The sequence below is a fragment of the Arachis ipaensis genome, chromosome B9 (genome assembly GCF_059453495.1).
Source record: "Arachis ipaensis isolate K30076 ecotype BB chromosome B9, ASM5945349v1, whole genome shotgun sequence".
NCBI classification, from domain to species: Eukaryota; Viridiplantae; Streptophyta; class Magnoliopsida; order Fabales; family Fabaceae; genus Arachis; species Arachis ipaensis.
Window position 1 is genome coordinate 157417535 of NC_142444.1, and position 27321 is coordinate 157444855.

The following is a 27321-nucleotide window of genomic DNA, read 5'->3' on the forward strand; positions in this document are numbered from 1 at the left end:
TACCATCCAACGACATTGATCACCGAACTGCTTACATCGACATACATACCTACTTTGGTCTGACTCTACGACCTTATACTCTGCACTACTACGGATGTTGTAGTTTTTGTCTGCCAGCATCGCTGTTTTCCGGTTCAAAAACTTTAACCCAATCTCGAGCTCCATCTCGCCTGACAGAGCATAGCTGCTAGGTCTGTCCTTCGCGTTACTCGAATGCATTGCTCCATGATTTAGAGACAGGTAGTGAGCTGGTGTGATGGAGGATACACCACCACCTACCGGTTCGACAGCTGTTGGAGGAACAGAGTCGCCATGCAGAGGTTGCGTTTTCAGAACGGCTTCTGCCTCATCACCACTGAATTCTTCAATGTCATCCTCGTCAGACGTTTCAGCGATGCCAACATCGGGATGCCTATCGAACCCAAGTATAGTAGAAAGGGAGGGGCGCGCTCCACGAATATTTGCATTCTGTTCCCGCACCACAAATGCATTGAAGCTTGGACTACGGGCCCTACTTGTATCCGGACCCGGTACAAAATTAGCCGCTCCCAGATTTCTCACACCATCCACATTATTGGAACTGGACGAGCTTCCGCCAATATCCTGAAGATTCAGACAAAGCTCCAACAAATATATGGTTCCTATGCTGCGATGATAAGAGAACATGCGACACCTGCTGATCAGATTTTATCTGCATTTTTTGATACGCAAACGAGTTGGCCACTGCAACCGGCGTCCTGTAAGTCAGCTTCGTGATTCCTTTTTTTCCGACCATTTCGGTATGAACCAGAATCAGATTCTTCAGATCTTGCAACGATGTCTGTGGCGGAATCATTATCCATAATGGATCGTCGCAAACGAATGTAATACCTTCTGCTGTATGAGAAATTTCTCCATTGGGATATATAATCAACTAAACGTTCTCTGAAGCCATTCACAAAACAACTCAATCTGAACACCCAAAAAAATTTTTAGAGAGAGAAACTTGTGAACTTGAGAGATTATTAGAGAGTAGGAGGAGAGTGGATATAGAATGGCTTCTTCCATGGTTGATCCAACAGCGTTTATATAGGCACACGACGATCGTATTTCGTGGCCAGTACACCAAAAGTGTTCCAACTCGCGTCCGTTGCAAACAAATTTGAGCCAATTCGTGGCCGCCGTCCCAGATGTCCCCCATTTCGCGGGCGACAGCCACACTATGGCTGCTGGATCATTTTGTGGCCGTCGCTAGTTAGTTGGTACATGCTGCTTTTTGTTCCATTTTATGGGCGCCGCACTTGATATGAAGAGAAAACCCATTTCGTAGGCAGCGACTAAGAGTTGGCACCGCGTATTTCAGTAATATTTTTCTGCCGTACGTATTATGAGAATTAAAGTTTTTAGCATATTTAATTATATAAAAAAGCCCAACATTGGCCAACTAGTTCACAGACGGTGGATTGGCCTCAGAAAACAAATGGTACTAATTCTTTTAAATACTCACTCGATAATGTGTTGTGAATTTGTGATTGGTCGAAACTCTATAATTGCAACTTGCTTCCTATGAATATGTGTGAATAATTGAATATGTTTTCCATGTATAAACGGTGTACAGTGTACACTAATGAGCCTTTCTTTACTCATATTAGAAAGGTAAGGAGAGAGCATGGCATAAAAGATTTATGTATATATAAATTGTGTAAAATAATAAAGTATATAAAAGTATTTATAAGTGTTAAAAAATATTAAAATAATAAAAATATAATATTTTATAATAAATATTTAAATATAATAAATAATTTTAATGAATATTAATAGATCTTAATCTATTTTAATATCTTGAACTATATAATAAATAAATTATCCAGATTAATTTTGTTTTAAAACAATTTTTTTATAACATGTCATTAGAAAATATGGAAGTAGGGGTGTATATGGTCCGATTCGACCCGAAGATTCGATCCGGTCTCGAACATTTTAGAGGCTAATTTAGTGTGATTTCATCGGGTCTATGATTGGGTAATGGTCTTAAAAATAGATCCGGTCATTATTTTGGGTCGGGTCGGGTCCGGGCCAAAACTCGAGTCACTCGAACTCGGTCCAATGGCCCGGTCATCATACATAATTAATATTTTGTATTATTAGTAATAGATGGTGGCTATTCTTATGTGAAATTTAAATATTGTAAACTTTAATATTTTGTGTTATTAGTCATTATAAGATTATAAGTTAATGTTTTATATTTAAAATACATAAAACTGTAGACTAATGCATAATATTGTGTTATTTGTATTGATTTAAATATTTGGTGTTATTAAACAATATTAGTATTGATTATGGTTATACTTTAATTTTAGAGAAGGGTTGGTTCTTGTTATATTTTTTTAACTATATAAATTCTGAAATAATGGTCGGAGATTAGGCGATTTTTACATGCTAAAAGACCTGATTTTTACTCGATTTTTATCCCGTTTTCATCCGGTCCAAAGATGCGTAGGTTTTATGATCTAGGATCGGATTAAGATTTAAAAATTAGACCCGATCTATATTTGGGTCGAGTTTGGATTAAACCAAATTCAGTGTAACCCGATCCATGTACACCCTATATGGAAGCGTATAGGAGAGATTTTACTTTTTAGATTGAGCCACACAGCAACATGATTAAAAAATAAATAATAAGAATAAACCAATAAAAAAATAGAATAAAAAATAAAAACAAAACAAAACCAATGATAAAGCAAACACATAAAAATATTTCTAATGAATTATTTTTAGAGTATTATTTTTAATATTTTTAAAAAGTAAATTAATTTAAAATTAAAATATATAAAAAAACTAATCAATAAAATAAAATTAGTATCACTTTAAAATTTTGTTCGTTTATACAATTATGTTGATGGAATAATTAAAAATAATATAAAATTTTAATTGAATTAATTAAGATTAAATATTGAAAGGACAAATTTTATTTTTAATTTTAAATTATTATTTATAACAAATAATCTTATAAATATTTATGTGTCATCTTAAAATATCTAAAATAGAAATAAAATTAAAATTAATATTAAAGATAATTTAAATATTACTTGAGAATTTATATATATTTACACCAACACCCTAGTAGCAACAATATCTATTATTAGTTCCATATTTGACCCTCTATTACATACTAACCTCATGGTTTATATGACCATCAATATTTCTTCTTCGTTTTCGTTGCTTCCTGGTGAGGTGTGTTTGCAGCAAATTAGTAGATGAATTTCATAAGAACGCATGTAAATTGTATAAGCCAAGTTCGAACTGCCACATTTAATGGCAGCAAAATAGATTCCAAATTAGATCACACCTTGGAAACAAAAATCGAGGGAAAAATTAAAATAATAAAATAAGCCGGAGAAAAAGCATCCCGTGAGCATGGTAATTGACACAACAATCGGGTCTTGGTCTTCGATTCAATACAACTACAACATCGCATGTGATGTTTAGTGTCCTTTTTCATTTAATTTTGTCGTAACTCGTAACAATATTACAATACAGTCCCACACCTTACTTTTTTAGGTTTGTGGAAATTACTCTAATAAAAATTTTATAATTATCATTATGTAAATATATTTCATTTTGATTATTAGATAATAAATTATTAAATTATAAAATTTAATTTTTATATATTATAAAAATATTATTTTTATTTAAAGTGTAAATAAGTCACATTTTTAAAATAAAGATCATCATGAGAAGAGATATTTCATGAAAGTAATTGCCATAAAATAATGCATTCCGAGCAATGCAACACGTTAAATAATAATGTCCTCTCCCCAGTGGCAATGAGTAAAGCTAAATGATGGGTCTGATTTGGCGGGTAGGAAAGCAATGAATTGAATTATTTGAAAAGAAGTGGGGCAGAGGTGTCGGGTGAATGCTTATCTTGAAGGAATCTCATGATTTAATCAGACTTGCCACGCGTCTGTCCTCTTTTAATCACAGCCCTCAATTCAAGATTCCTTCTCTCTTTTACTTTATTGCGCAGAGTGAGTATTATTACATATTATTTAAGGTGAGAATGAGTGATGGATGGAAGGAAGTGGTGAATGAATGGAAAAGGGAGACAAGATTAGGGGAAGGCGTTGGTATGGGGGGATTGGGAAGGAATGAATGAATGAATGAAGTCATGTGATTTGTGCCTTCAATGCTTCTTCCCTACACCTCCCATACCAATTTGCTTTTCTCTTGTTTCTCCCCCTTCCCTTCCTTTCTTTTCCTCTTATCTGGTAATTTAAAACTATTTCCATTCTTCTTTCTTTCGCTTTATATCTCTATTTCTATTTCTGCAATTGCTATGTCTAATTCTTTTACAACATATCTATTAATCAGAATAATATCTATTTCATTTCATTCCCCAAAATAAGTTGCTTGCAATTGATGTACCACGAATGCTTCTGAGGTAAATATTTCTGCTATGGAATTCTTCCTTGATTCGAATGAACAAGTTGTTACAATCGGAAATGGACAACAATGATGAAGACGAAAGAAACTTCATCAAGACAATTGCAGTTAAGTTGCTTTAGGGTGTAGAATTGTAGATTAATCATCTTTTTTTTCTCACTCATATATCCTGAACTTCTTAGTATTTTCAAAGATGACGAAAGAAGGGCTATTTTACCCTGTAGGTTCTCTTTTCTTAGACTTCAGCTCTGAAAATACAATAAATATATATATAATTGGATAATAATTAAAATTTATTATTTTTAATTATCAAAAAATTTTATATATTATTTTTAATTTTTTATTTACATCCAAAAATATATAAATTATTATACAGAGGTAGTTGGTCTTTTAAGTTTTAAGAAATCAACTAATATATTCTTTTAATGAATAAGAATTTATATATAATTGTCTTAATATAAAATTAATAGTAATTATTTAATAATTTTTAATTATTAACTTTACATAAAAATAATTATATATAAATTTTTACACTCTTAATATTTTGTCTAACACACGGTCTCTTATGTTAACTTTTTGTTTTAATATTTTAACTTCAGTTCCACAAGGACATTGAGTATATTTAAAGGAAAAAAATATTAAGTATATTTTCATATTTATTATAGGGGTGGATTTCCAACACTTATAGAAATTAATGTTATAACATTATTATATTTATCTTTATTGATTATCATATTAGGTGAAATTTAAAGGATCTGAGCATAACTTAATGGGTATAAGATTGAATCTTTTTTTATTATGAGAAATTCTCGTAGATTCTATATATGACATATTCTAATGAGCAAAATTTTTTGAATCAAGAGGCAAGCCCAAAATATATTTAATGACACTAGATAAAGAAAAAGGAAACAATACTAACTAATCTTTTAGAGAAAGAAAAGAGATTTATAACATTTTGTGAGATAGAAAAATATGAATATATTATAATGTTCAATACTATATCTTACAATTGAGATGAGCCTTTATATAATGCCAGCTAAAAGATAAGGATAAATTTTATCTCTTTCTAACTTAGTTAGATAAGTGACAATGGTCACTTTATTTTAGTAAGCTTAATAATTACACATAGTGGGAACTCTTGCTTTAATAGACAGACGGCTTAAAATAGTCTTTTGGAATGGTCCCATCACGGTTTGAGTGGGATGATGTGTCATCATAAGCCAAGTTGACAGCTCTAAAATTCATATTTGAGTCCTGTAAGTAGGTAAATGGATCTTCAGTGTTCTCCTCATTAGGATCTTGGACATCTTGCACACGAGTCATATAGATCTGAACATGAGTCTTCAGTATCATTGGGTATTCTGCATCAATTTTGATTGGGTTAGGTGGTAAGGCATATACTCTAGCACTTAGATCTTTAGATTTCATCAAGATATCTGAATGTGTTAGGCTGATCAGATAAGTCCTGTCTTGACCTCGGAGTATAAAAAAAAATATTGTCCAAATTGATTGATTATTCCTGAAGTTATGAATCTGGTTAACAAAGATATTTGGCCAAGGCATTTAAGATTGACTTTGTCAACTCTGGCGACCTAAAATATATGGAGAAAGAAATGTAATTGAAGGACTCTCATTCAGACCAAATGTTCCAACCACACTCCAAGAGTTTCAGTTCAGATTCATAACCTCAGGAATAATTAATCAATTTGGACAGTACCTTTTTTACGTGCCGAGGTCAAGACAAAACTTCTCTAATCAGCCTAACACATCCAGACATCTCCCAACTTCAAACAAAAATATTGATGAAGATCTGAATTCTGAAGATCTAAGTGCTAGAGTATATGCGTTACCACCTAACCCAACCAGAATTGATACAGAGATATCCAATGACACTGAAAGTACATATGCAAGCCTATATGACCCATATCTGCAATATGTCCAAAATCATAATGAGGAGAATACTGAAGACTCAATTACCTATTTACAAAACCCAAATATAGATTTTAGAGCTGTCAACTTCGCTTATGATGACACATCATCCTACTCAAGCGGTGATGAGACCCTTCTAAAAGATTATTTTAAGTCGTCCGTCTATTAAAACAAGAGTCCCCACTATGTATAATTATTAAGCGCACTAAAATAAAATGAACACTGTCACTTATTTAGCTAAGTCAGGAAGAGATAAGGCTTATCCTTATCTTTCAACTAGCATTGTATAATAGACTTGTATAAAAAGAAGGGCTCATCTCAATTGTAAGAGAGAGTATGAACATTGTAATATATTCATTCTTTCCTATTTCACAAAATGTTATAAATCTTTTTTTTTTTTCTTTAAAAGCTTAGTTAGTATTATTTCCTTTCTCCTTATTTAGTGTCATTAAGTATACTCTGAACTTACTTCTTGTTTCAGATGATCCTGCTCATCAGAATATGGCATAGACATAAACTACAAAAATTTCTAATAATAGAAAAAGAACTCGATTTTATAACATTAAATTTTACCTAATACGGTGATTGATAAAAATAAATATAATGGTGTTATAACATTGATCTCTTGAAATACTCAAGATCCATTTTTGTGTTTAAAGCATTTAATGAGTATGTGATGATAAGTTATATTTGACAATATCAGTTAAAAAATTAAATTGACATGCATAGTTGTTGCCGAGATCTTACCTTTCATTTATGATTGTATTTGTTTTCAAGGAATTAACAAGGGCTAATAACTAAATAAGGTATCCTTTCTTCCTTTGGTCTAGGTTGTCTTTTTCTAAATATTTACAGAAAATAAGAAACTTTTTACTTTTTTTTTAATTCAAATTTTATTAAAAATTTGTCGTTGGAATCTTTTTATTTTATTATTGAACTGTATTATGTAGCAAAATGTCAAACTCTTAGCCCAAACGCTGATGGGGCTCATTAACAAGCCCAAAAAAAAAAGGCAAATAAGGTAGATTTATTATTTAACATTTGAATAGTGCAGCAGAATTAGATTTTTCAGAGTTAGAGCTACACCGTATTTAAATACTGGATTAAGTTCAGGAAGTGAAATATAGAATCCATAATAATAGTAATGTATGTATTAGTGTGTGTGTTTTGTAAAGAATAAAAAAGAAAAAGATTTGAATAGTATATGACCAAAAAAGAATTTGAACAGTGAACATTTATACCGTTGTTTTGAATCAATTGGAAATCATTGGATGCAACTAACCGCTCTATTTTCTTATGGTGAATGCTATGATGCCTAAAACATGGTACTTAATTTATTAAGAAAGGCAAAAAAATAATATTTAACAAATTTTAAATATTTTATTTTTATTTTATATATTTTATTTTTTAATTATAAAAGCAAGTTAGGTAATTTAGGCACAACAATAAAAGGCATTATAAAATCTACCTTTTCTTATATGTAAAATGGTTTTATCATTTGAAAAGCCAAAAACTATTATTCCCAACTTTTAATTTTTTATTTATAATGTAATTTTTTTTATTTTGTGCTTATTAGAATAAGAGTTAAATATGATTTTGATTTTTATAATTTAAGTTAAAAAAATTTGTTTTAAACTTTATTTTATATACAAAATCGTCTTTAAAATTTAACATAATTTTAAAATTATCTTTTTAAATAGATTATTTTTTAAATGACAAAAATACTTTTTCTTTTTTTCTCTCCATCATCATCTACTCTTCACACGGTTATTATTACCACCGCTGCTAAATAGTCCATTTCTCTCTTCTTACTACCATCATCTCACTCACTACCACTCCATCACTATCTGTTTATGAATCCAACAAGAAAATCCAACCTTCAACAACAACTTCAAATAAATAAAAACCAAAACCACAATTCAACAACACTACTTTAATAAACAAAAAAAATCAGTATCATCATCGTCAAAACAAAAATTAACAAGAACAATAAATATCTTGTTCTTCCGCTAATTTCTCAAAACCAAAGAACTAAAAAAGCAACAACAATCCAAAAACAAGAACAAGAATACCACTACTTATGTTTTATAAAATTTTTTGTTAGTTCATCCACAGAGTTTGTGATGAATTCGAAAATTAGGAATTGTGATGAATAAGAACAAAAATTAAAAGCTTGAATCTTAAATTGTATGTGATGATAGTGACGGTAAAACTGCGTGATGATAGTAGCAATGAATCTGAATGGCAGAGGGCAGGGAGGGAAGGGGAAGGGAAGCATGTCGATGATATTAGAAACGCGAGGAACACGATGACGACGACGACGAACATGAGGCGAGGACGAGGCTTTTCTCTCTCTCTCTTGAAGGCATGAGTGAGAAGAAAAACATGATAGGGTTGTGATGGAGATGATGATACTGATGGTATAATTGTTCGAAAGACGATTCTAAAACCAAGTTGAACCTTAAGGACAAATTTAAATAAAAAAAGTTAGAAACAAATAATTTTTGTTGCCTAAATCTTAGGGACTAAAATCGTATCTAGGGGTGGCAATATGTACCCTATCCGCGGGTATCCAACCCGACCCCACCCGGTCGGGTAGGGTTGCCAATCCGATTCGCAACGGGTAGGGTAGGGTGCGGGTAGGGTTTTCGTGCGGCTTGAGCCTCAACCCTACCCGACCAACCCGCACCCTATATATGTATATGTATACTTATATAAAAATATGTTTTAAGTGGATGTTGAACCAAAAACCTCTCACTAAATGCAAAAGATCCTTAGTCATTGAAAGAACATCATTAATGATAACTTAATAAACTTTTTTTTACATAAAAGTCACTTCTATTTTAAATTATCATCAACTTATATAATAATGTTGCATCTTTTTTTGTAACTCGCGGGTAGGGTCGATCGGGTACCCGCGGGTTAAGAACGGATAGGGTTAGGGTTGAGATATTCTCAACCCGCGGATAGGGTAGGATTGAGTTTATATAAAAATTTCAATCTGCGAGTAGGGTTAGGGTTGGCTCCAAACCCTACCCATGGCCACCCCTAATCATATCTAACCTTTAGAATAATTAAAACAATATTATTTTAGCTGTAAAAAGAATGTTTCAAGTTCAACTAATATTTTTATAGGTATAATAAATAGGAATAAATATTATTTTGATTCTTAAAGTTTAGATTCGAAATTAAAATTGTCACTAACATTTTTTTTATTCAATATAGTCGCCAACATTGTATTTTGAATGAAAATTGTTTTTTATTTTTATTTTTCGAATAAAAATAATGCTAATATCTTTATTGTGACTCTAATCTCATTATATACTATCACCATTTTTATATTTAATAATTATTTATTTCATCCATCACTAATAATAACACATCATTTAAATTTAAGAACATCAACAATAACATCATTCATTGCAACTTAATCCTTTAAATTCAATAATATAATAATTTATATTTTTTTTTGAGAGAGTGGGGGAGAGAGTGAGAGAGCACTAAAATTGCTGCCGTTGTTATTCTTGCACTCCAAAACCGCTGCTATTGTTGCTCTATTTGCTACTTCAAGGGCATTTTTCACTCCTTCAAAAAATTCATCTCTCTTTTCAAGTAGTAGTCTCTTAATTAGCTTTATCATGAGGTCATAAATTGCTTCTTAGATCTTGAAATCAGTATTTTAAAATAGTAGATTGTCTATTTTTCTTTTATCACGAGTTCAATTCCCTTAGAAGTTAGAACTCTATATAGTTAATGTTGTAATTTTTTTAAATAAAAGAATCATAATATGAGCTATTAAATTCATAAAGTCAAATTATTTGGCATCAAATTGAGTGATGAAAATTTTTTGTTATTATCTCTTCAATACTTTTTAAATATAACGTCTTTCTTAAAAGAGTCCTGGTAGAGCCAATGTACAAAATGTGTACAATAGTGGGCTATATGAGTTATAAAATGAGCATCACCCATAATATTCAGAATAACCATAAAAGAATCGAACCGAACTCTTAACCTTTCGGATCTAAAATTTTAATACCATGTTATGATACCACTCATCCCAAAAACTTACGCTGATAGGAAAAGATAACACTAATGATTATATCTCTAATACTCCCTAAACCTCCATTATACGCATTGTACAAATATTCTATTGACTCCTTATACTTTCCTTTTTTAAAATTAGAGATATCCCTGGATCGTCAAAGTGAATCTTTGGACTTTAATGCACTTGGGTTTGATTTTTAGTCGTATTATAAGTTTCAAAATTTGTGTTGATAGCTATGGAAAAGGAGCAATTTAAATTGTGAGAAATGCGTAAATGTCCAATTTCATTTGAAATTACGTGCCGATAACCATTATTGTATTGATTTGTTCTAATCTGATGCTAAAACCAGCTTCTGGAATGGTGAAAATATTTAATTTTTCTCAATCTGACTTTAGTAATATTTATATTAATATTGTTAGTAGTTTGAATTTACTCATTTGCATTTTTTTAAAACCCACGATTGGGTACAATAGAAAAAAAAAACTCTATACTAGTTTTTTTATAAGAGAAATATAGCAAATTGATCTCTCCACTATCTCAAAATACAAGAATGTACCACGGACTTTGAAGGTCTTGAAATATTTTTTCCCACAGAAGAAAGCAGAAAGTTCCTTAAACGATTATACCCACATAATCATCTGATCATTTGAAGTTATATATTCATTTGTGAAATTTTTGGACAAGTCAAATGAGTAGTCAACACATGAATCCAAACTTTACTATGAACGATAATTCAATCAAATTCTGATTTTCATTTCCCTATAACTTTTGCGAATTGATAAGGATCATCTCTATAATTATTTTCAATTCATTACACATTGTAAATTGGCTTAGATAATATAACATATTTATCCATAAAATAATAAAATGCAAAGCGAAAATAGTTCAGTTCAGCCGACATATGTGTGTGTGTGTTTTTTTTTTTAATTTTGTTTTTGGGTGTTGTGTGCTGGGAACAACCAAGAGATGGAAAAGAGAATAACCCAAAATGGAAAAGCCCTTAGACGTAGACATATAAATAGTTACAATGTAAAAAACATGGAATGGAGTGGGTTGGCTTACCTTACATTGGATTCTATATTGTGCTTAGCAACATCCACTTCAAGACAAGGCCCACACTGAAAGAACTTTTCTCGAACCAATGTGAAATTCGTGTTCACATACAAACCTACAATATATTTATAACCCTAAAAGTGAATTGCATGATGCATAGTCACACTCACACCACACATACTCACATTGTTATTAGTGGTACATTAATTAATAAATTTAATTTCAATGCACTATTAATATAAAATTATTTTATATATATATCTAATTATATAACATTAGTAAAAATATTTATTTTTTATATTATTTATGTGAATAATTATTTATAAAAATAATTATAAATATCATAAAAATGTTTATCCTAAAAGCTTAAACTAATAAGAAAAGAAAATATAAATAATTATATCTCTAATATTTTTTTTTGGATTTGTTTAATTTTTATAATATAGAACTTTGATTCCATGTCAAAAATTAGTTCATCCCAAAAAGTTAAAACTGATAAAAATAGATAACATAATTAATTGCGTGAATATCCCATTTAGTCTTGACAATTATTTCGAAAGGGCAACAAGATCCAAAAAAAAAAATACACCCAATTTAGCTCCTAATTTTTTTTGGGACTGATTAGCCCCTGTGTCAAAAAAAATAGCATTGACTTTTTTTGGCACAAAGTCTCGTTGTCCTTTTGAAGTAATTGTTAGAGGTTAGATTGAGTTTTTTTTTTTGTCAAAGACCTCGTTGTCTTTCAAGATAATTGTCAGGGACTGTTTTAAATTTTTCTCTAAATAATTATATTTTTAACCGCGATTACACCACTAATACATCAAAATTAAGCTCTAACTCTTAATTAATTAAGCTAATGAAAGGCAAAAATGATGGCATGAAGCTAAGGTTAAAAAGGGAAATGCGAGTTTTTGCATTCATGCGGGATCCAATGTCGTTTTGCATTGGAAGGGACCCCCTCACGCGCCGCTTCCTTGTTGCATTGCACGTGCTCTATCCTTGCTTAGAGTCGGTTTAGTACTAAGTAGAATTATTGAATTATCCGAAACCTAATGACATAATTATGACGTAATGCTGAGGTATATCGTTTAAATTCTTATTTTTATAACCTACAATATCAAAGCTGTATTATGTAGTATTTTTCTAATTGAAATACATATTAAATAATATTATACGAATATATATGTTGTACATATAGTGTTTTTCTCTTATGATTATTGTCGTTACCTTCACGTTTGTTTATTTCTCTCTTTGCTATCACAGTGAAAATCAAACCAAGACGCAACATCATGTTGATCAAGATCACAATGATTTGGCATTATTCATAATGTCAACAACTTCATTCCTTTAATTTCAACACAATTTGGGCCACATACACCTCTTTATTAAATTCAATTTGGAGAATTCGTTGTACCAATCATGATAGTGAGGTTTACAGTGCACTTGTTACAATTAAGGGTGTGAGTTACTGAATCGGATCGAAAATTACCGCAAACCGAATCGAAAATTATAACAACCGATTTAAAAATCGGAAAAATCAGTTTTTTTTTTTTTTGTTTTTTTACAAAATCAATCGGTTCGGTTCGATTTTCGGTTGGCTCGATAGAAATCGAACCGAACCAACTCGAACCGAAAATATGCATTAATTTCAATATTTTAACCATTTTAACCTTTAATCTAACAACAAAAATTTCCAACCCCTAACCATTTCAATGTTTTACTCTTATTATTTCAATTTATTGACTATTTTAAACCTCTAATTATTGTGATTCATATTTTGCTCATTAGAAATTAAAAACTGAAAAAAACCGACCGAACCAAACTGCTGTTGATTCGGTTCGGTTCGGTTCGATTATTGTAAAAACAACAAACCGAACGGTTGTGTGTCTATAGGAATCGAATATATCGGTTCGGTTAGTTTTTGGTCTAAAATCGAACCAAACCGAACCGATAACACCCCTAATTAACGTAAATTATTATAAGAGAGTAATGTGGATTGGAAAAATAGCAACAAAAAAAAAAAGAACAGAAAAGGAATCTAAACCGCTGACTTATTCTAACTATGCTTTTGTAACGTTGTTGCTTTAATTTTCTTTTTTGAGCTATTATTGTGGTGGCCAAATCTATAGTAAAGTGGTGATGATTGAGGTGCACACCATATTATATATGTGTTATTTCTCTATCATGCTCCATGAAAAGGGTGTTTCTATGTGTCTCAGACTCAGTCTTTATCATACCATCAATATGGTAGACAACGACTTTGCTATCCATTACGTTTCAACTTCATTCATTTTCATATTCTCCATCTCCCATTTCCTCTTTTCTTTTTTCTTTTTCACTTTGCATATATAGCACACCCAGCTAGAGGACAAATAAGAAGATAATCATTCACCTTTATGAATAATAATTATCTTAATTATTAGAGGAACTATTCGGAGTCAATGGAGTATCTGTACAATGTGTACAATTGGGGTTTAGGAATATTTGATTCAGTAAGATATCAGATGTTTATTATCCCTAATATTCGGATAGTTATTCAGGATAGTATATGAGTGTATTGTGTTTGAGAAATTAGTAGTATTTTATTTAGATGTTTATTTTTTAACTCATATTGAGCCAAATAAATAATTCATTGTACACATTGTATGTACAAATATTCCATTGGTTCCGAGAATTCTAATTATTATCATTACACAATAATTGAGAATATGTGTATATATAGCTAGGCACATCAATCGTATTAGCAAGTTTCTTAAATTTTTATATATTTGGTGACATTCAAGTGGGGATAAATAATACTATTTTGCATGCTTTATTGAAGCCCTTTATACATATATATATTGTAATTTTGAATTGTCTTTTTCTCGTTATGTTGAGATTTACTTCAACTACTAATACTCATAAAATTTCAAACACGCATGCTATGCGGATAGCCTTAGCTCAAAATGTTGACGTCCATTTTGTGGAGTCCACACTAGACTTGAAGTAATGCATGTTGGTTTCCCTTGGAAAATTCTTCACTAAATGCCGTCACTATGAAGTTTACTTCCTAATTTGAATGTGTTTGCTTAACTATTCAAATGCACTTTTCCATGTGAAGGAAAATTCAAAATAAACCTAGTGCTAAGAATATATTTAGAAGTACCTTGGCTTCTTAATTAAGCCTTAACTACTCTTAATGACCATGGTGTCAAATTCACTTTCACCTTAGTATTCAAATTAGTTGATGTTTTCGACAAGAATGTAGGATAGAATTAGTCTATGTGTTTAAAATTTGTCCCCTTTGCAACTTAGTTCCACTAGTACATATACATAAGTTAAAAAATATACGTAAGGTTGCGTTTGGAAGAGAGATCGAGACTAAAAGACAGAAACTAAATTAAATTTTTATATTATGTTTAGTGTAAAGTGTACGTGATTGAATTATATTTTAGTATCTGTTTAGTTCAAGATAAATTTGAATATGAAATAAAAATATTTACTAAAATATTTTTAGTTATTAAAAAAATACTATTAAAAAATTAATTTTAATTTTTTAAAATTTTAGTCCCTTATATTTTTATTTTCTAAAAATACTAAAAGAATTAAAATTTTGTATTCTAATACTAAAATTTTAATTCTAATTTTTTACTACTAAATATAATATTAAGTCTCAATTTTTTTATTTTAGTTCTGGTCTTTAAAAATAAACACCACCTAAATATGCAGGGAAACTTTGCAGTAAATAATGACTATTACTATAGGACTAACAAATAAAGTAACAAGAAAGAAAAAGAAATATTGTTACTTGTAACATAAACAACATGTTGTGAATATGCTAGGGTAGATAATAATAAAAAAATAGATTTTAGTATAATTATGCTACAATGACTATATTAATTGTATAAATGTTATTAAAATTGAAGTTATAATTTTTTATATTTTAATAATATATTTTTTAAAAATGTTGTTTAACAAAAAAAAATTATTACTTTAATTTTAACAACACTTTTTAAAATATTATAGTTAGTACAATCACTTCAACATAATTCTACTAGAATGACTCTAACAAGAAAAATGCATTTCCTGTATGTTATTGTCTATATTCCATAAGAATGTTATTTCAATCTAGTCCCCTAGATAGTATTGTTAGTTGTATTGCATTGGTATGCATGAAAGTAGAAAATGGTGGTGTTGATTAGTGAATGATGGGGGGTGAAATTGAAGGGCAGAAGATGGTGGGGTTAGCTGTACCTTGGGCCAATCATCGGCCCCCATATCTATGGTAATGCCCCACTACAACTTCCTCTTTTCACACCCCTCCATAATAACCTACTAATAAATACAAAAAGCTTTTGCTTCTCTTCACCTTACTCACAACAAATACTTGCAACATCTTCATTCATTCTATATATTTTGAGAACAATTTTCTTAATTTTTGCTTTACAAATGCAAGAGCCTAGGAAAGCGAGCTAGTGGAGTATTTTGCATTCCCCACAAACATGCCCTTTTAACCATATTAGACCAACAATTTCAACCCCTCACTTTTTTCCTCCTCCACATGCGTTATATTTAAATAAAAATGAGAAAATACTCAGTTTGTTCTCTGAAATTATATTCGAACTTCAATTTAGTCTTTGAAGTTTTAATTATTTTAATTTAGTCCTTAAATTTTTTAAATTTTAATCACCGTAGTCTCTGCGGTAGTTTCCATCACAGAGTCAATTAAAAAATTTAAGAACTAAATTAAGACAATTAAAACTTTAAGGACTAAATTGATATTCGAGTATAATTTTAGGAGCTAAACTGAATATTTTCTCAATAAAAATTCGTTCACAACAAAAAGCTATAATCTCGCCTTTATATACGACCCATCATGTCACTCTTTTCTCCCTATGCTCACTCTCACTCTCACTCACTCACACTCTATTCTTCTAACTCTTCCTTCATTCAACAGAAATGGGCTCCATAAGGGTACCTCGTGGGGCGGCAGAGGATGCTTGCTCCGTCCTACTAGACGGTGGTGGTGTTTGGTGCAAGGGTATTTCAGTAAATATAGGTAAAAGGTGACGCCGAATAAAAACCAACAAAAGAAAAAGGCTTTGCAATTGCACTCTCCCGAGTTTCTAATTTGCAGAATTGGGAGAGTGTTATCGTTGCATTGCGGGGAATTGAGGGTAGCGGTCCGAATCTGCCTTTCATTACTTTAATTACTATTAGGTCCTTCATTTTCTATTATTATTACTTGTTTGCTTTTGTGTTAATTATGTTTTTGATGTTTGTTATGATGATGGAATCGTGTGGGATGGATGTAAGAGATGCATACGAGGTTGCTTCAAGGTTATTTGGTTTGGTCAAATGGGTATTATGGGAATTTATGCGTTAAAGGCTTGGATTGGTTAGTTTTAGGACTCAATGCTACTGGCATGCATCGCTTACACCCATCAATGTATTTTGCTTTTTTATATATGGATTTTGATTTTACATTATTGCTTTGCTTTCATTTGGATCATCAGCTTTTGATTTCTCTTCATTCGATAGAATGATTACATAAAAAAATATTAAAAGAATGATAATGAGAAAGAGATAAAGTAGGTTGTCCACTTTAGACTTTATATATAAGAATTGGAATTACACACACCATAAATGAATATTCCATAAAGAGATGGTGAATAACTCAATTGGATTCATGAATTGGAGTTATTTGTGCATGACAAAAATGGAAGGACATAATAAATAAAGGTTTCTTGTGCTTAATAATTATGGATTAATAATGAAAATAGTTTTGATAAGTTCTTCTATCTAATGAATATTGAATTTATGTCACATATGTCTATGTGTCTACCCAATAACCCAAAAGGGCATTCAGGGTAGTTATGATGTGAAAAAAGAATAAAAAGAGTAAGTGTTTTTTAGCTGGTCCGATCCTGGGACATGTTGCACAAACGCTTCTTCTAGCAGTTTACCAGACCTAAAGTGTACCAATTTGGTTTGCCCTGCCCCAAAAGCAAAATAAATAAAGCAATCTTTACTAAACATTATTTATTTAATTTATTCATGATTAGCTTTAATATGAAGTAGATGACCCCCCCCCCCCCACCCTTTCTTTCCCTCTTTCCTTTTTTAAGTTTTTGACATTAATCATCTCTAATTACGTGATTAAGACTGCTGAAATGGAAGAGTCCTTTAATTTCCATTACATTAATCATTGTTCTCTAAGAGTATTACTTCATAATTAGCTGACACCATCATGTGTAAACTTGTATACTATATTATATTAATTCAGAAGCCAATTTCTGAGAATGGATAGTCTTAGTTGCATGATAATGATAATGATAATTTTGCACTTGTTGGAAGCATTAGTCCTTACTTAATGTGCATGAAATTCAACTGTCGAGAGTAAGGAATCAAGAAATTTATCGTTACACGCATGTAGGAATATAAATTATTATATATATATTTTTTAGTAGACATGAATTAATATTTCAAACTAAACAATATCCTACAGAAACGGCTATTCATCAATCCTTTTTTAACTTTTAATTAAGAGATGGCTATTAAGTGGTACCAATATTCTACTCATCAATTGGTAATAGAGCCTCAACCATGTATCTCAGTTAAAGTTGAGCAATGCGAATAGTAGTAAAGTGAACTCACGTGCAGTTATTTTCAAGTGGAGTTAATAGTCAAAAATTGTTAGATACTAATTTAGTCAAATATGTCAAATTATTTAACGATTTTCAATTACTAACTTCACAAGTGCGCGTGAGTATTGGACTAGTAATAATGTTATGATCCCATAGCAAGGTATGAGACTTTAGTTCCACATCAGACCAAGTTTGGAAGTTCAATATATTGGGGTTGATTTTTAGGGAACACTAGCAAGGTATGAGATTTATTTAATTAATTCCTATATGGGAAGTAGGGTTTATAAGATCTCCATCAGCCTCTCAAATCACAAGAGATTATCTCTAGGTTTTCGTCATTGGAGAATTTAATAAATCTGATTCAATACCAAGATATGTGCATGTGCCAGTGCCATAGCATACAAGTTCCACTTCTCTCACAAATCAATCCATGCCAAAATTTCCAATTTAAGACCAGAACAAATTACAAATTTGTTATACGATTTTAGTATCATTGTAAAATTTAAACAGAGTATTCTGGCAAGAAATAGAAAGGAAAAGTTGGATCAGTTAAGCAAATCATGTGTTACGAAGCAATCTCCTGTAACTAATAATAAGGAGCTGCAATTTCCAACCATTTAACATAAATTTTAGATATACAACAATAATGATAAAAGCAACATCTGATTAAGAGATATGACTGTTTTATATTGTGATGGATCATGATGAGTTCACAGAGGATCCTTGTGTATGTTGCTGTGTCCAACAATGAAAACATTTTTCTGAATGCATGTGAAACAATTAGATACACGTTTGTACAAGAGATGAAAGTTGCATCCAATAAGAAATTAAAGGAGGCAAGTTGATGTTTCCACGTTGAGCTATTTATGATGAAGATAATGATAATGATAGGGGCCAATCCAATCTTTTGCTAGCTATGTGGCTTCTGCCCTGTGGCCTGTGGCGTCCCCCACACATTAAAGCACCGCAAAATTGTCCTTTGTAATCTGCCAGTGTTTGTGCACATTACAGTTACATTATATTCCTAGCTTGTGCTATGAAATTCAGCTCTTACATTATATCATGCAATGGAATGTAACAAATTTTAAACTTATATTGCTTTGGTGATGTGTGGCTACAACAACAGAACATAAACAACACAAGTAAGATTTCAGAACTTGGACAATGAGCTAAATAACTCCTCAGCTATGCGTATTACTGGTAATTTTAGTGCCCACTATTAGTAACAGAAAATAAATGTTTTATACTTTTATATTAATAAAATAATCATTCTATGAAGTAATGTTAATTTTTTTTTACGGAATTATTTCTGGTAGGCTGCACGCGAATCGGATCGGATACGATATACGCATTTTTTCAGGTTGAATCTAATTGGATATCGGGTATATCCGCATAATTCAAAAAAATTATTTTAAGGTCCTTTTTTGCTCTAGAAAATCTATTTTTTTACCTGTTTAAACCTATTTACTCCTAAAATATTATCAATAAAATTTTATTGAATAACAAATAAAAAATAATAACACAAGATTTAAGTTTAATTATTCTAAGTTAAAGTACAACATAACAAATTAAAAACAAGATATCATAAAATTCATAAAACAACACAATAAAATTCATATCACATTAGAGTTTATTTTTTTAAACTATATTATTTATATGAGACGTATGGATATGCAAATTTGCAGATCAAATCCGTAGATATTACTGTCAAATCTGCAATCCAATCCTACCATAATACATATCGAATAATATCCATAAAATTCAAATTGAATGCGAATAATTACTACATATATACAGATATTATCCCATTCATGTACAGCTCTAAATTTTCTCGTGCACCCTAATTCCTCATCCCAAATTCATCACATGAGACATGCCAACTTCTTTTGGGATGAGAACATTTTAGTAGAGCACTAGAGCCATTCAATTCATTCGTGCAATGGTACAAAATTTTCGTACCACTTATATTTTCCTTTTTTTTTTTATATAAAAGTAATTGACAATACGCGTTTTACATGTGACATCGTTTTCATGCGTAATATCCTTTTTTTTTTTAATTAAAATAGTACCTTAATTTGTACTTAGCTTTTTATACATCACTCGGTTGAATATTTAGAAAAGTACGCACAATTGTATCAATTATTAAAAGCTTAATTATAATTGAGGAATTTATTCATAATGAATATTTTATTATATTCTTTATTTGTTATTAAATATGTTATACGTCTTGATAAAATAATTAAAATATTTAATTATTAATCAATAATTCCTCAAATGTCTAAACATGAATTTTAGAGAGCCTGTTGGTGTTGGGTATCTGAACATTTCTAAAAGAATTCTCCTAGAAAATCAAGAGGGGTCTAATTAAAAATAAGTCAATAAGTGGTTTTGAATTTTACTCTATATTAATTAATAATTATTTAAATTTTATATTTTAAAAAATATAATATTAATAATTATTAATTATCTCTTCTTACTCTAATTTATTTTTTTTTATTTATTATGTAAATTCTAATTCCTCTTTCTAAAAAAAATTTTGAAATTCCAAAAAAAAAAAAAACACACCAAAACATAAGATAAGGAATCATTCAAAACTAATAAAAAGAATCATCCAAATCCTAAAAAAAATATACAAAACATAGGAAAAAGAATTACTTAAAACTAATAAAAAGAATCGTCCGAAATTTAGGAAAAAGTGTAACGGCCTAGCCTCGAAGAAACGACGCTTTTTTGGGATCAAACGAAATTTTTATGGAATTTTTAGGAATTTTAGTGCGTATAAGCACCTCTGTTGCACAGGAGCTGTGTCATCAAGCTGCTGAGTCAGCAGCTTAACTACACAGACACCTCTCCTGATCTAAGTAGACACGTTGCGAAAAGTTCCATTTTTGAAACACTTCGAGCCCAAATTTTAAAATTCTGATTTCCGTGGTTAGTCTCTATGTGATGAGCCGGTCTCGAATTTCGAGAGAAAAATTATATTAATATAATATTTATATATTATTATTTTATTTGGAATATTATATTATTATTTCCTCTACTGTAGTTAATGTTGATCTATGTTTAGTAATATAATAACTGAGCTAGAAATCTAACGGTAATGGATAATACCGACATTCTTAGATGAACTTAGCAATGCTAATGCTTCATCATATATCGTTTATTCTCATGATTATCTTGTTACTAGTGTCATTTATACTAGTAAAGCTTATACTTATCCTTTAGTAGTGTAATCTGATGTATCTAATTTTAGTAATTATCTTCTGAATGATATTTTATTATTAAACTCTGATGAGTCAGCACCCTGTGAAACGTGGCTCTCCCAGAGTTAGCCACCACATGTTTTCTTTCTTGCTCTCCAAGCAAAGGTTTCTTAAGAGAAAAATAAGAAACACTTGTATTCTAATACATCTAGCTTCAGTAATTATCCTTTCTTGAGATATTTTTACACCAAACTTTAGGATAATGCTTATCCAAACCCCACATTCTCCCATGTATCATCATTACTATCATTTTTACTTTCTAAACAAGTTAGAATTCGAAAATCACCATGAGAGAAAGTGAAAGAACTTCCATGAAACTTCCATGAACACCTGAGATTCAACCTCCATTCTTTCTCAAACTAAAATCCCTATCAAAAATCTAATCCTACCAAAGTGTTCATCTCTTCTATCTCTTAACTTCTATGACAATTTTCAAGAAGTAAATTAAGGTATGATGGCTGCTCCTCCTCCTTGAAGTTTCATCCATGGTGGAGAAATCAAGCTAGTGATGTTTTCTTCATGTTTTCACTTAGGATCTCTTGTTCAATCACCATAGGCTCTAAGAAAACGTGATTTCTAGCTTCCTTAAGTGAGGAAAATCTTCTTTTCATCATCATGAAGCTTTAGCCTTCATGGTTCATATGGTTCTAAAGTTGTTTCTGATGTTAAAATAGGCGTAAAAGTGCTATTTCTGTAGGCCGAAGTTCACCTACAGTGAATATCAATTGTGTATATCAGGGTGTTGCTCCTATAGGCCGAAGTTCACCTACAGAGAGTTGTCATTCCAGTAAGCCGAAGTTCACTTACAGGGGTTCACTTATAGAGGTGCCATTTCTGTAGGCCGAAGTTCACCTACAGAAAGTTGTTATGTCGTGGTTAGACTATTCCTGTAAGCCAAAATTCACTTACAGGAGTACTATTTCTGTAGGCCGAAGTTCACCTACAGAGATAAAGCCATATCTAGGACTAGTTCCTAGGTAATGTCGGGCTGCAGGGTGTAAACCGACACGTGAGCTCATGGCCTGCATAGGACAGACATGCATCATACTTGGTTGTGCATTTTCTCTGTTATGATTGTTCTATGAATGTATGCTTTCTCTGTTTGTATTCTATTCTTTGTTTCTATGATTTATTTTCTTGTATTCTTTGTTTGTGTTCTGCTTTTTGATTTCTTAATTTTTTTATTTATCTGTATCTTCTGTTTACTACTTCTCTATATTATGTTATTCGTCTACCAAACAACACAGAATTAATGAACTTAACTAATAACCCCGACCTTACTAAGAACTCCCTAGTTCTTACCCCTTCTCTCTCCCTTTTCTCTTCAGATGGAAGCATGAGTACCCTTCCGTAGTTCGCTGATGACGTTCCACCTGACTTGAGTTTTGAAGATCTAGAATGTACTTTCCCTCACATTAGTAGTTTAGAGGGACTAGGTGAGTGAAGAGTCTAGGCTAGCTTGGGCGCCAGCTTATGGACTTCTTGAACAGGTCAGGGCCTGGGATGTTGTATGTATATATATATGTATATAGTATTATCTAGCTATATCTAGGGGTGTTCTAACTAAAGATCTTTACTCTAATAAAGGCTGGATAACTGAATGTTGTTAATTGTTTGAAATGTGTATAAGTGTGGTTGTTTATAACTGTTGTTTTTGTTATTATTTGAGTATTGATTGTGAATGATTCCATTTATTAGTCCAAACGTTTAAAAAAAAAATACCTCGCTAAATTACTATGCTTTTAACAATGAATCAGACTCATATAATAAGTAATAGATAATAATTAGGAAGACAAGTTGGTAGCGCTCAGTTTCTGGTATGATCTAGACATACTGAAAATTGGGTTGTTACAAAAAGAAACATAAAAAACTAATTAAAAGAATCATCAAAACTAAATAAGAAGAGGAGAAGACCGCAGGGTGGCCGACGACGACGTCTTGGACGGCGTTGCGTAGATGGTGAGGGACTCGCCGTGGCGCGTTGCGAGGAGGAAGCTACGGAGGTCGCGCATTGCAAGTGGAGGAGTCGCCATGGATCGAATAGTTGATCGCGCGTCACGAATGGGGCCCAGCGGTAGCTACGTCGCGGCGGATGGAGGCCGCGATGGTGTTCGGCGATGCAGCTCCCCCGGCGGTGGAGGCGACTATGTCCAACAAAGAAGGACGGCTCGTATGGTGGCGGAATGATGAGGCACCAACGGGGTGGTTCCAAATGCGGCAATCACGTCGGTGGATCGAGGATGAAGCGACACGATGGCTTGTGCGGTGGCAGAATGAGGAGGGAGCACCCAATGCATGGAATAATATGCACTTCCAATTCTTCACCATGATTGATGTTACAGTGTTATTACACCTTCTAAATTTTTCAAATCAACCATTAATGTTAATTATTCAAATTATAATTTGTTAAAATAAAAAAATTTATTATAATCAATTGAATTGTTTAAGTTGGCTGGTTAGGGACTTAGTTCCCTATACTTTTCCTTTCTAGAAAGGTTTGAAGTAAAAAAGAAAGTAAATCCTCGTTTCGTTCTCTAATTTTTTGGACTACGAATAAAACGCACTTCCACAATTTAAAATTAATAAAGTGGTCCTCAACTTCTTTTAAAAATATCCATCGCAACTCTTGCAATCAGAAGATAAATGGTGAGGTATTGATATGTCAGTGATTAGTCCACATAGAGTTATCTCCTAAATAAAGACTAATCGCCCTTTGCAACCAATTCAAAACGTTGTCGTTTCCATAGCATTCTTTATGTTCCCTCGTTCAAACTTGTTAAGATTTTTCTTTCTTTTTCATTTTCTGCAGAGTTGATTGCAATTTTTTCTCAACAAGTGCATTAAAAACTTTCTTAAACAACGAAAAATTAAAAAAATTGAGAAATCGAATGAAAAAGTGTATTAAGCGTCTGAAAACTTGGAAAAATTAGAATATGAAAGCCTAAATTTGGAAAATTGGCAGAAAAAAATTGGAAATTTGTTGCAGATAAGAGACTGATTCGTCCTTTTCTTTTCCATCAATAGATACCTACTTCACAACCTGGTTCCAGATCCTGATGGAGTTCGACTCCGATGCCGGTGGCTTCACCTTGAAACAGGAACGGATCCAAAAATATTATTGTGGGAGGCTAATAACATATATAATATTAAAAAATTATGTAAAAAATTATATAATGTAAGATGTATTACAAAAATATACCGATAGAAAATATAATTTAAAGTGCAAAAAATATGTGTGTACTTTTTATTAATGAAGTGGTCGATTCTTCGTATCATAAAATTCATCAATAATAGAATCTGTGTCAAATTTTTCAGCAATTTTCTTTTCAATATAATTAAAAGACAATTAGCAAGAAATTCATCTTTTATTTTATTTGTCAATCATTCTTCACAATATTCATAGTTGAAAAAGATCTTTCAGTTATAGTAATTAAAATAGAAAAATTAATATCAAATGAATCAAGAAAGATAGTGACAAAAAAAATCTACTTTATAAAATTTAAAAAATTTTATTTAATTAAAAAATATTAATAACAATATATTTTTTTAGATTTTTTTATTATTACTTATTTTTTAGATATTAAAAATTATTAATATTTAAATTGGATTGAATTTTTATTTATATTAGACTAAATATTAAAAAAAAAAAAACTGGGGTCCGAAGCCCTCCTAATGTCCGTCCCTGCCTTGAAGTCCACAAGTTTGGTGTAATTCACGGCATGAAAATTCTTAGGGTGGAGGATGGAGGCACCAGCCTCGAATGTGTCGCCCACAATTGTGACGGTAGCTATACGATCGCCAATGGTGGTGCAACACTCAAAGATGATGATTTTTGTTGGGAGGTCGGAAGAGTGAGGGGAGTACTCGTGGAGGAAGTGAGCAATAAAAAAACTATCGACGCTACAAACGGTGGATGAAGGCCGATTTAGTTACTGTGCAAGAGTCAATAAGTCTCGAATATGAACGCATAAAATCAACATAAACTAGTCACTGAAGTGTCAATATTCTACCGTTTGTTTTTCGGTTACAAAGATCACGATGGATATTTTCAATTGAGGTTAATGGCCACTTTACTAATTTCAAATAGTAAAAATACGTTTTGTCTATAATCCAAATGGTTAGAGACCAAAAATAATATTTATTCACAATGAAAAGAAATAGTTGCTTAGAGTGAATCTGAAGCTGATTCATTGGAAAATCTCCAAAACCTTTGGGTTCACTATTGCTGCTAACCCTGACAAAACTTGAGACCTTTTTCCACTAATTTTAAGCTTAAATTGTTAATAATACACTGGAAAAAATCAAATATTAGAAAGCAGTTTCACAAATACTAAGTGGCTAGAATGGTCGGTAGCATGTTTAATTGTTTATCATGATCGTCTAGATAGTAGATATGAATGGCATTATTTACTTAATTACAACCTTTTCCTTTGACTTATTTATTCATATTGAATAACCAAAAATAGCAAAGGTGTGAACGAAGAAGTTTCCATTCTGTTGAGACTGTTTTTCCTTTGATTAAAATAAAAACAAGGAAAGGCTAATATATATTCTGTTATGGAGGATATTGCATAAAATCTTCCCCAAGGTCTCCAATTATTACCCATAAATACAGAGGAGTCCAAAATTTACAGCGCCCCAAAAAGGATTCTCAGGCACACACCACCCCAGACCCAGAGAGCCCTTTCAAAAAAAAAATCCCTTCATAAATAATAACAAAAGAAAGAGGAAAAAAAAAAAACTACCCTAATTAAAATAATTTTTTTAAAAAAACTAATATCCGAGAAGAGGAAACAAAAAAGGACACCAACTCTGCGAAAAGTGAAAACCACCGCGAAGAAGGTAAAAAAGATAAAAAGAGAGGGGTAAAATTGGGATAAGGGAAGATTGGATGAGCAAAACGACGTCGCATCATCACCGAAGGGAGAACCACGAGACGAGTTCACGACCGACGCGGCGTTCCGTGAGGGCCACGCGTTCGTCGGAGAGTAGCGGGTAGCGGCAGAGAGGGCAGTTGAACTTGAAGTGATGGAGCCAGCCGTCGAAGCAGTGGCGGTGGAAGACGTGGCGGCAGGGAAGCATCCGTACCTGTTCCCCTTCCTTGAAGTTGGTCTGGCAGACGACGCAGGCGTCGGAGTCGGCGTGGTCGACGACGGTGTAGGTGTAGAAGAATCGGTTGTTAACGGCCAGCTGATCGGAGAGCATGATGAGTCCGGCGAGGCCGGATCCGACGGTGGCGAAGAATCCGTCGTCGACGATCTGGTGTGTGTGGAGCCTAGAGAGACCTAGGGTTTGGAGAAGAGCGAAGAGCATGGAACGGAGGTAGTTGACGCAGGTGGCTATGTGCGCAATCAGCAGCAGTGGAATTGAACCAGACGACACGTCGTTTAGCTGGTTTTGCAAACCCATCTCTCTTTTCTTTTTGTGAAGCAAAATAGAAGAGGTGTTTAGATTGGAAGAGAATAAGAGGCTCTCTTGCTAGTTATAAAAAGGGGCTATATATGAATCAACTTTTTGTCTCTCACAGAACAAACAAATGCTATAAATATTATTTATTAGAGTTGTAATTAAGTTTTAATTTGGTTTTCCTTTTGATGAAATATAAAATGTGAATTGCGAGGTTGCTTCAAAATCTGTATATATGGCTGTGTGTGCTTTGGGTGAGGATTAGGTGACTGCGAGAGAGAGAGCCACACCAATTATAAGGGCTTTCGTCAAGCCCCATGTGTTGTGGGGTCCTATTTCTTCCTATCATTATTTTATATTATTTTTATTTTCATATATTAGCATTATAAATATTAATAATTAATAATAATTTGTAACTGTCACTTTTTTATTTTATTATTTATCCAAGGACGAAAATTTACTTTGTAAGGTGACTAGTAACAAGTAACAAGAAGTAACTAGGGATTTTTCCAATATGGATTATTTTTCTTTTACTAGGGCATGCCCTACTAGTCAATGCAATGTGTGCTGATTT

The 27321-nt window shown here is 31.8% G+C and overlaps 1 protein-coding gene and 1 long non-coding RNA gene across 2 annotated transcripts; one reads left to right on the plus strand and one right to left on the minus strand.

Annotated features, from left to right (window-relative positions):
* The first annotated feature begins 3783 nt into the window (after nucleotides 1-3783).
* On the plus strand, nucleotides 3784-4717 carry LOC110266428 (uncharacterized). Its single transcript, XR_002353818.2, has 2 exons — nucleotides 3784-4250; nucleotides 4354-4717. It is a non-coding gene; the product is annotated as an uncharacterized LOC110266428 (long non-coding RNA).
* Nucleotides 4718-25872: 21155 nt separating this feature from the next.
* Nucleotides 25873-27068, minus strand: LOC107619284 (E3 ubiquitin-protein ligase RHA2A). Its single transcript, XM_016321538.3, has one exon. The coding sequence runs from the start codon at nucleotides 26748-26750 to the stop codon at nucleotides 26256-26258; it is 495 nt and encodes a 164-aa protein (XP_016177024.1). The 5' UTR covers nucleotides 26751-27068; the 3' UTR covers nucleotides 25873-26255.
* Between the last annotated feature and the right edge of the window lie 253 nt (nucleotides 27069-27321).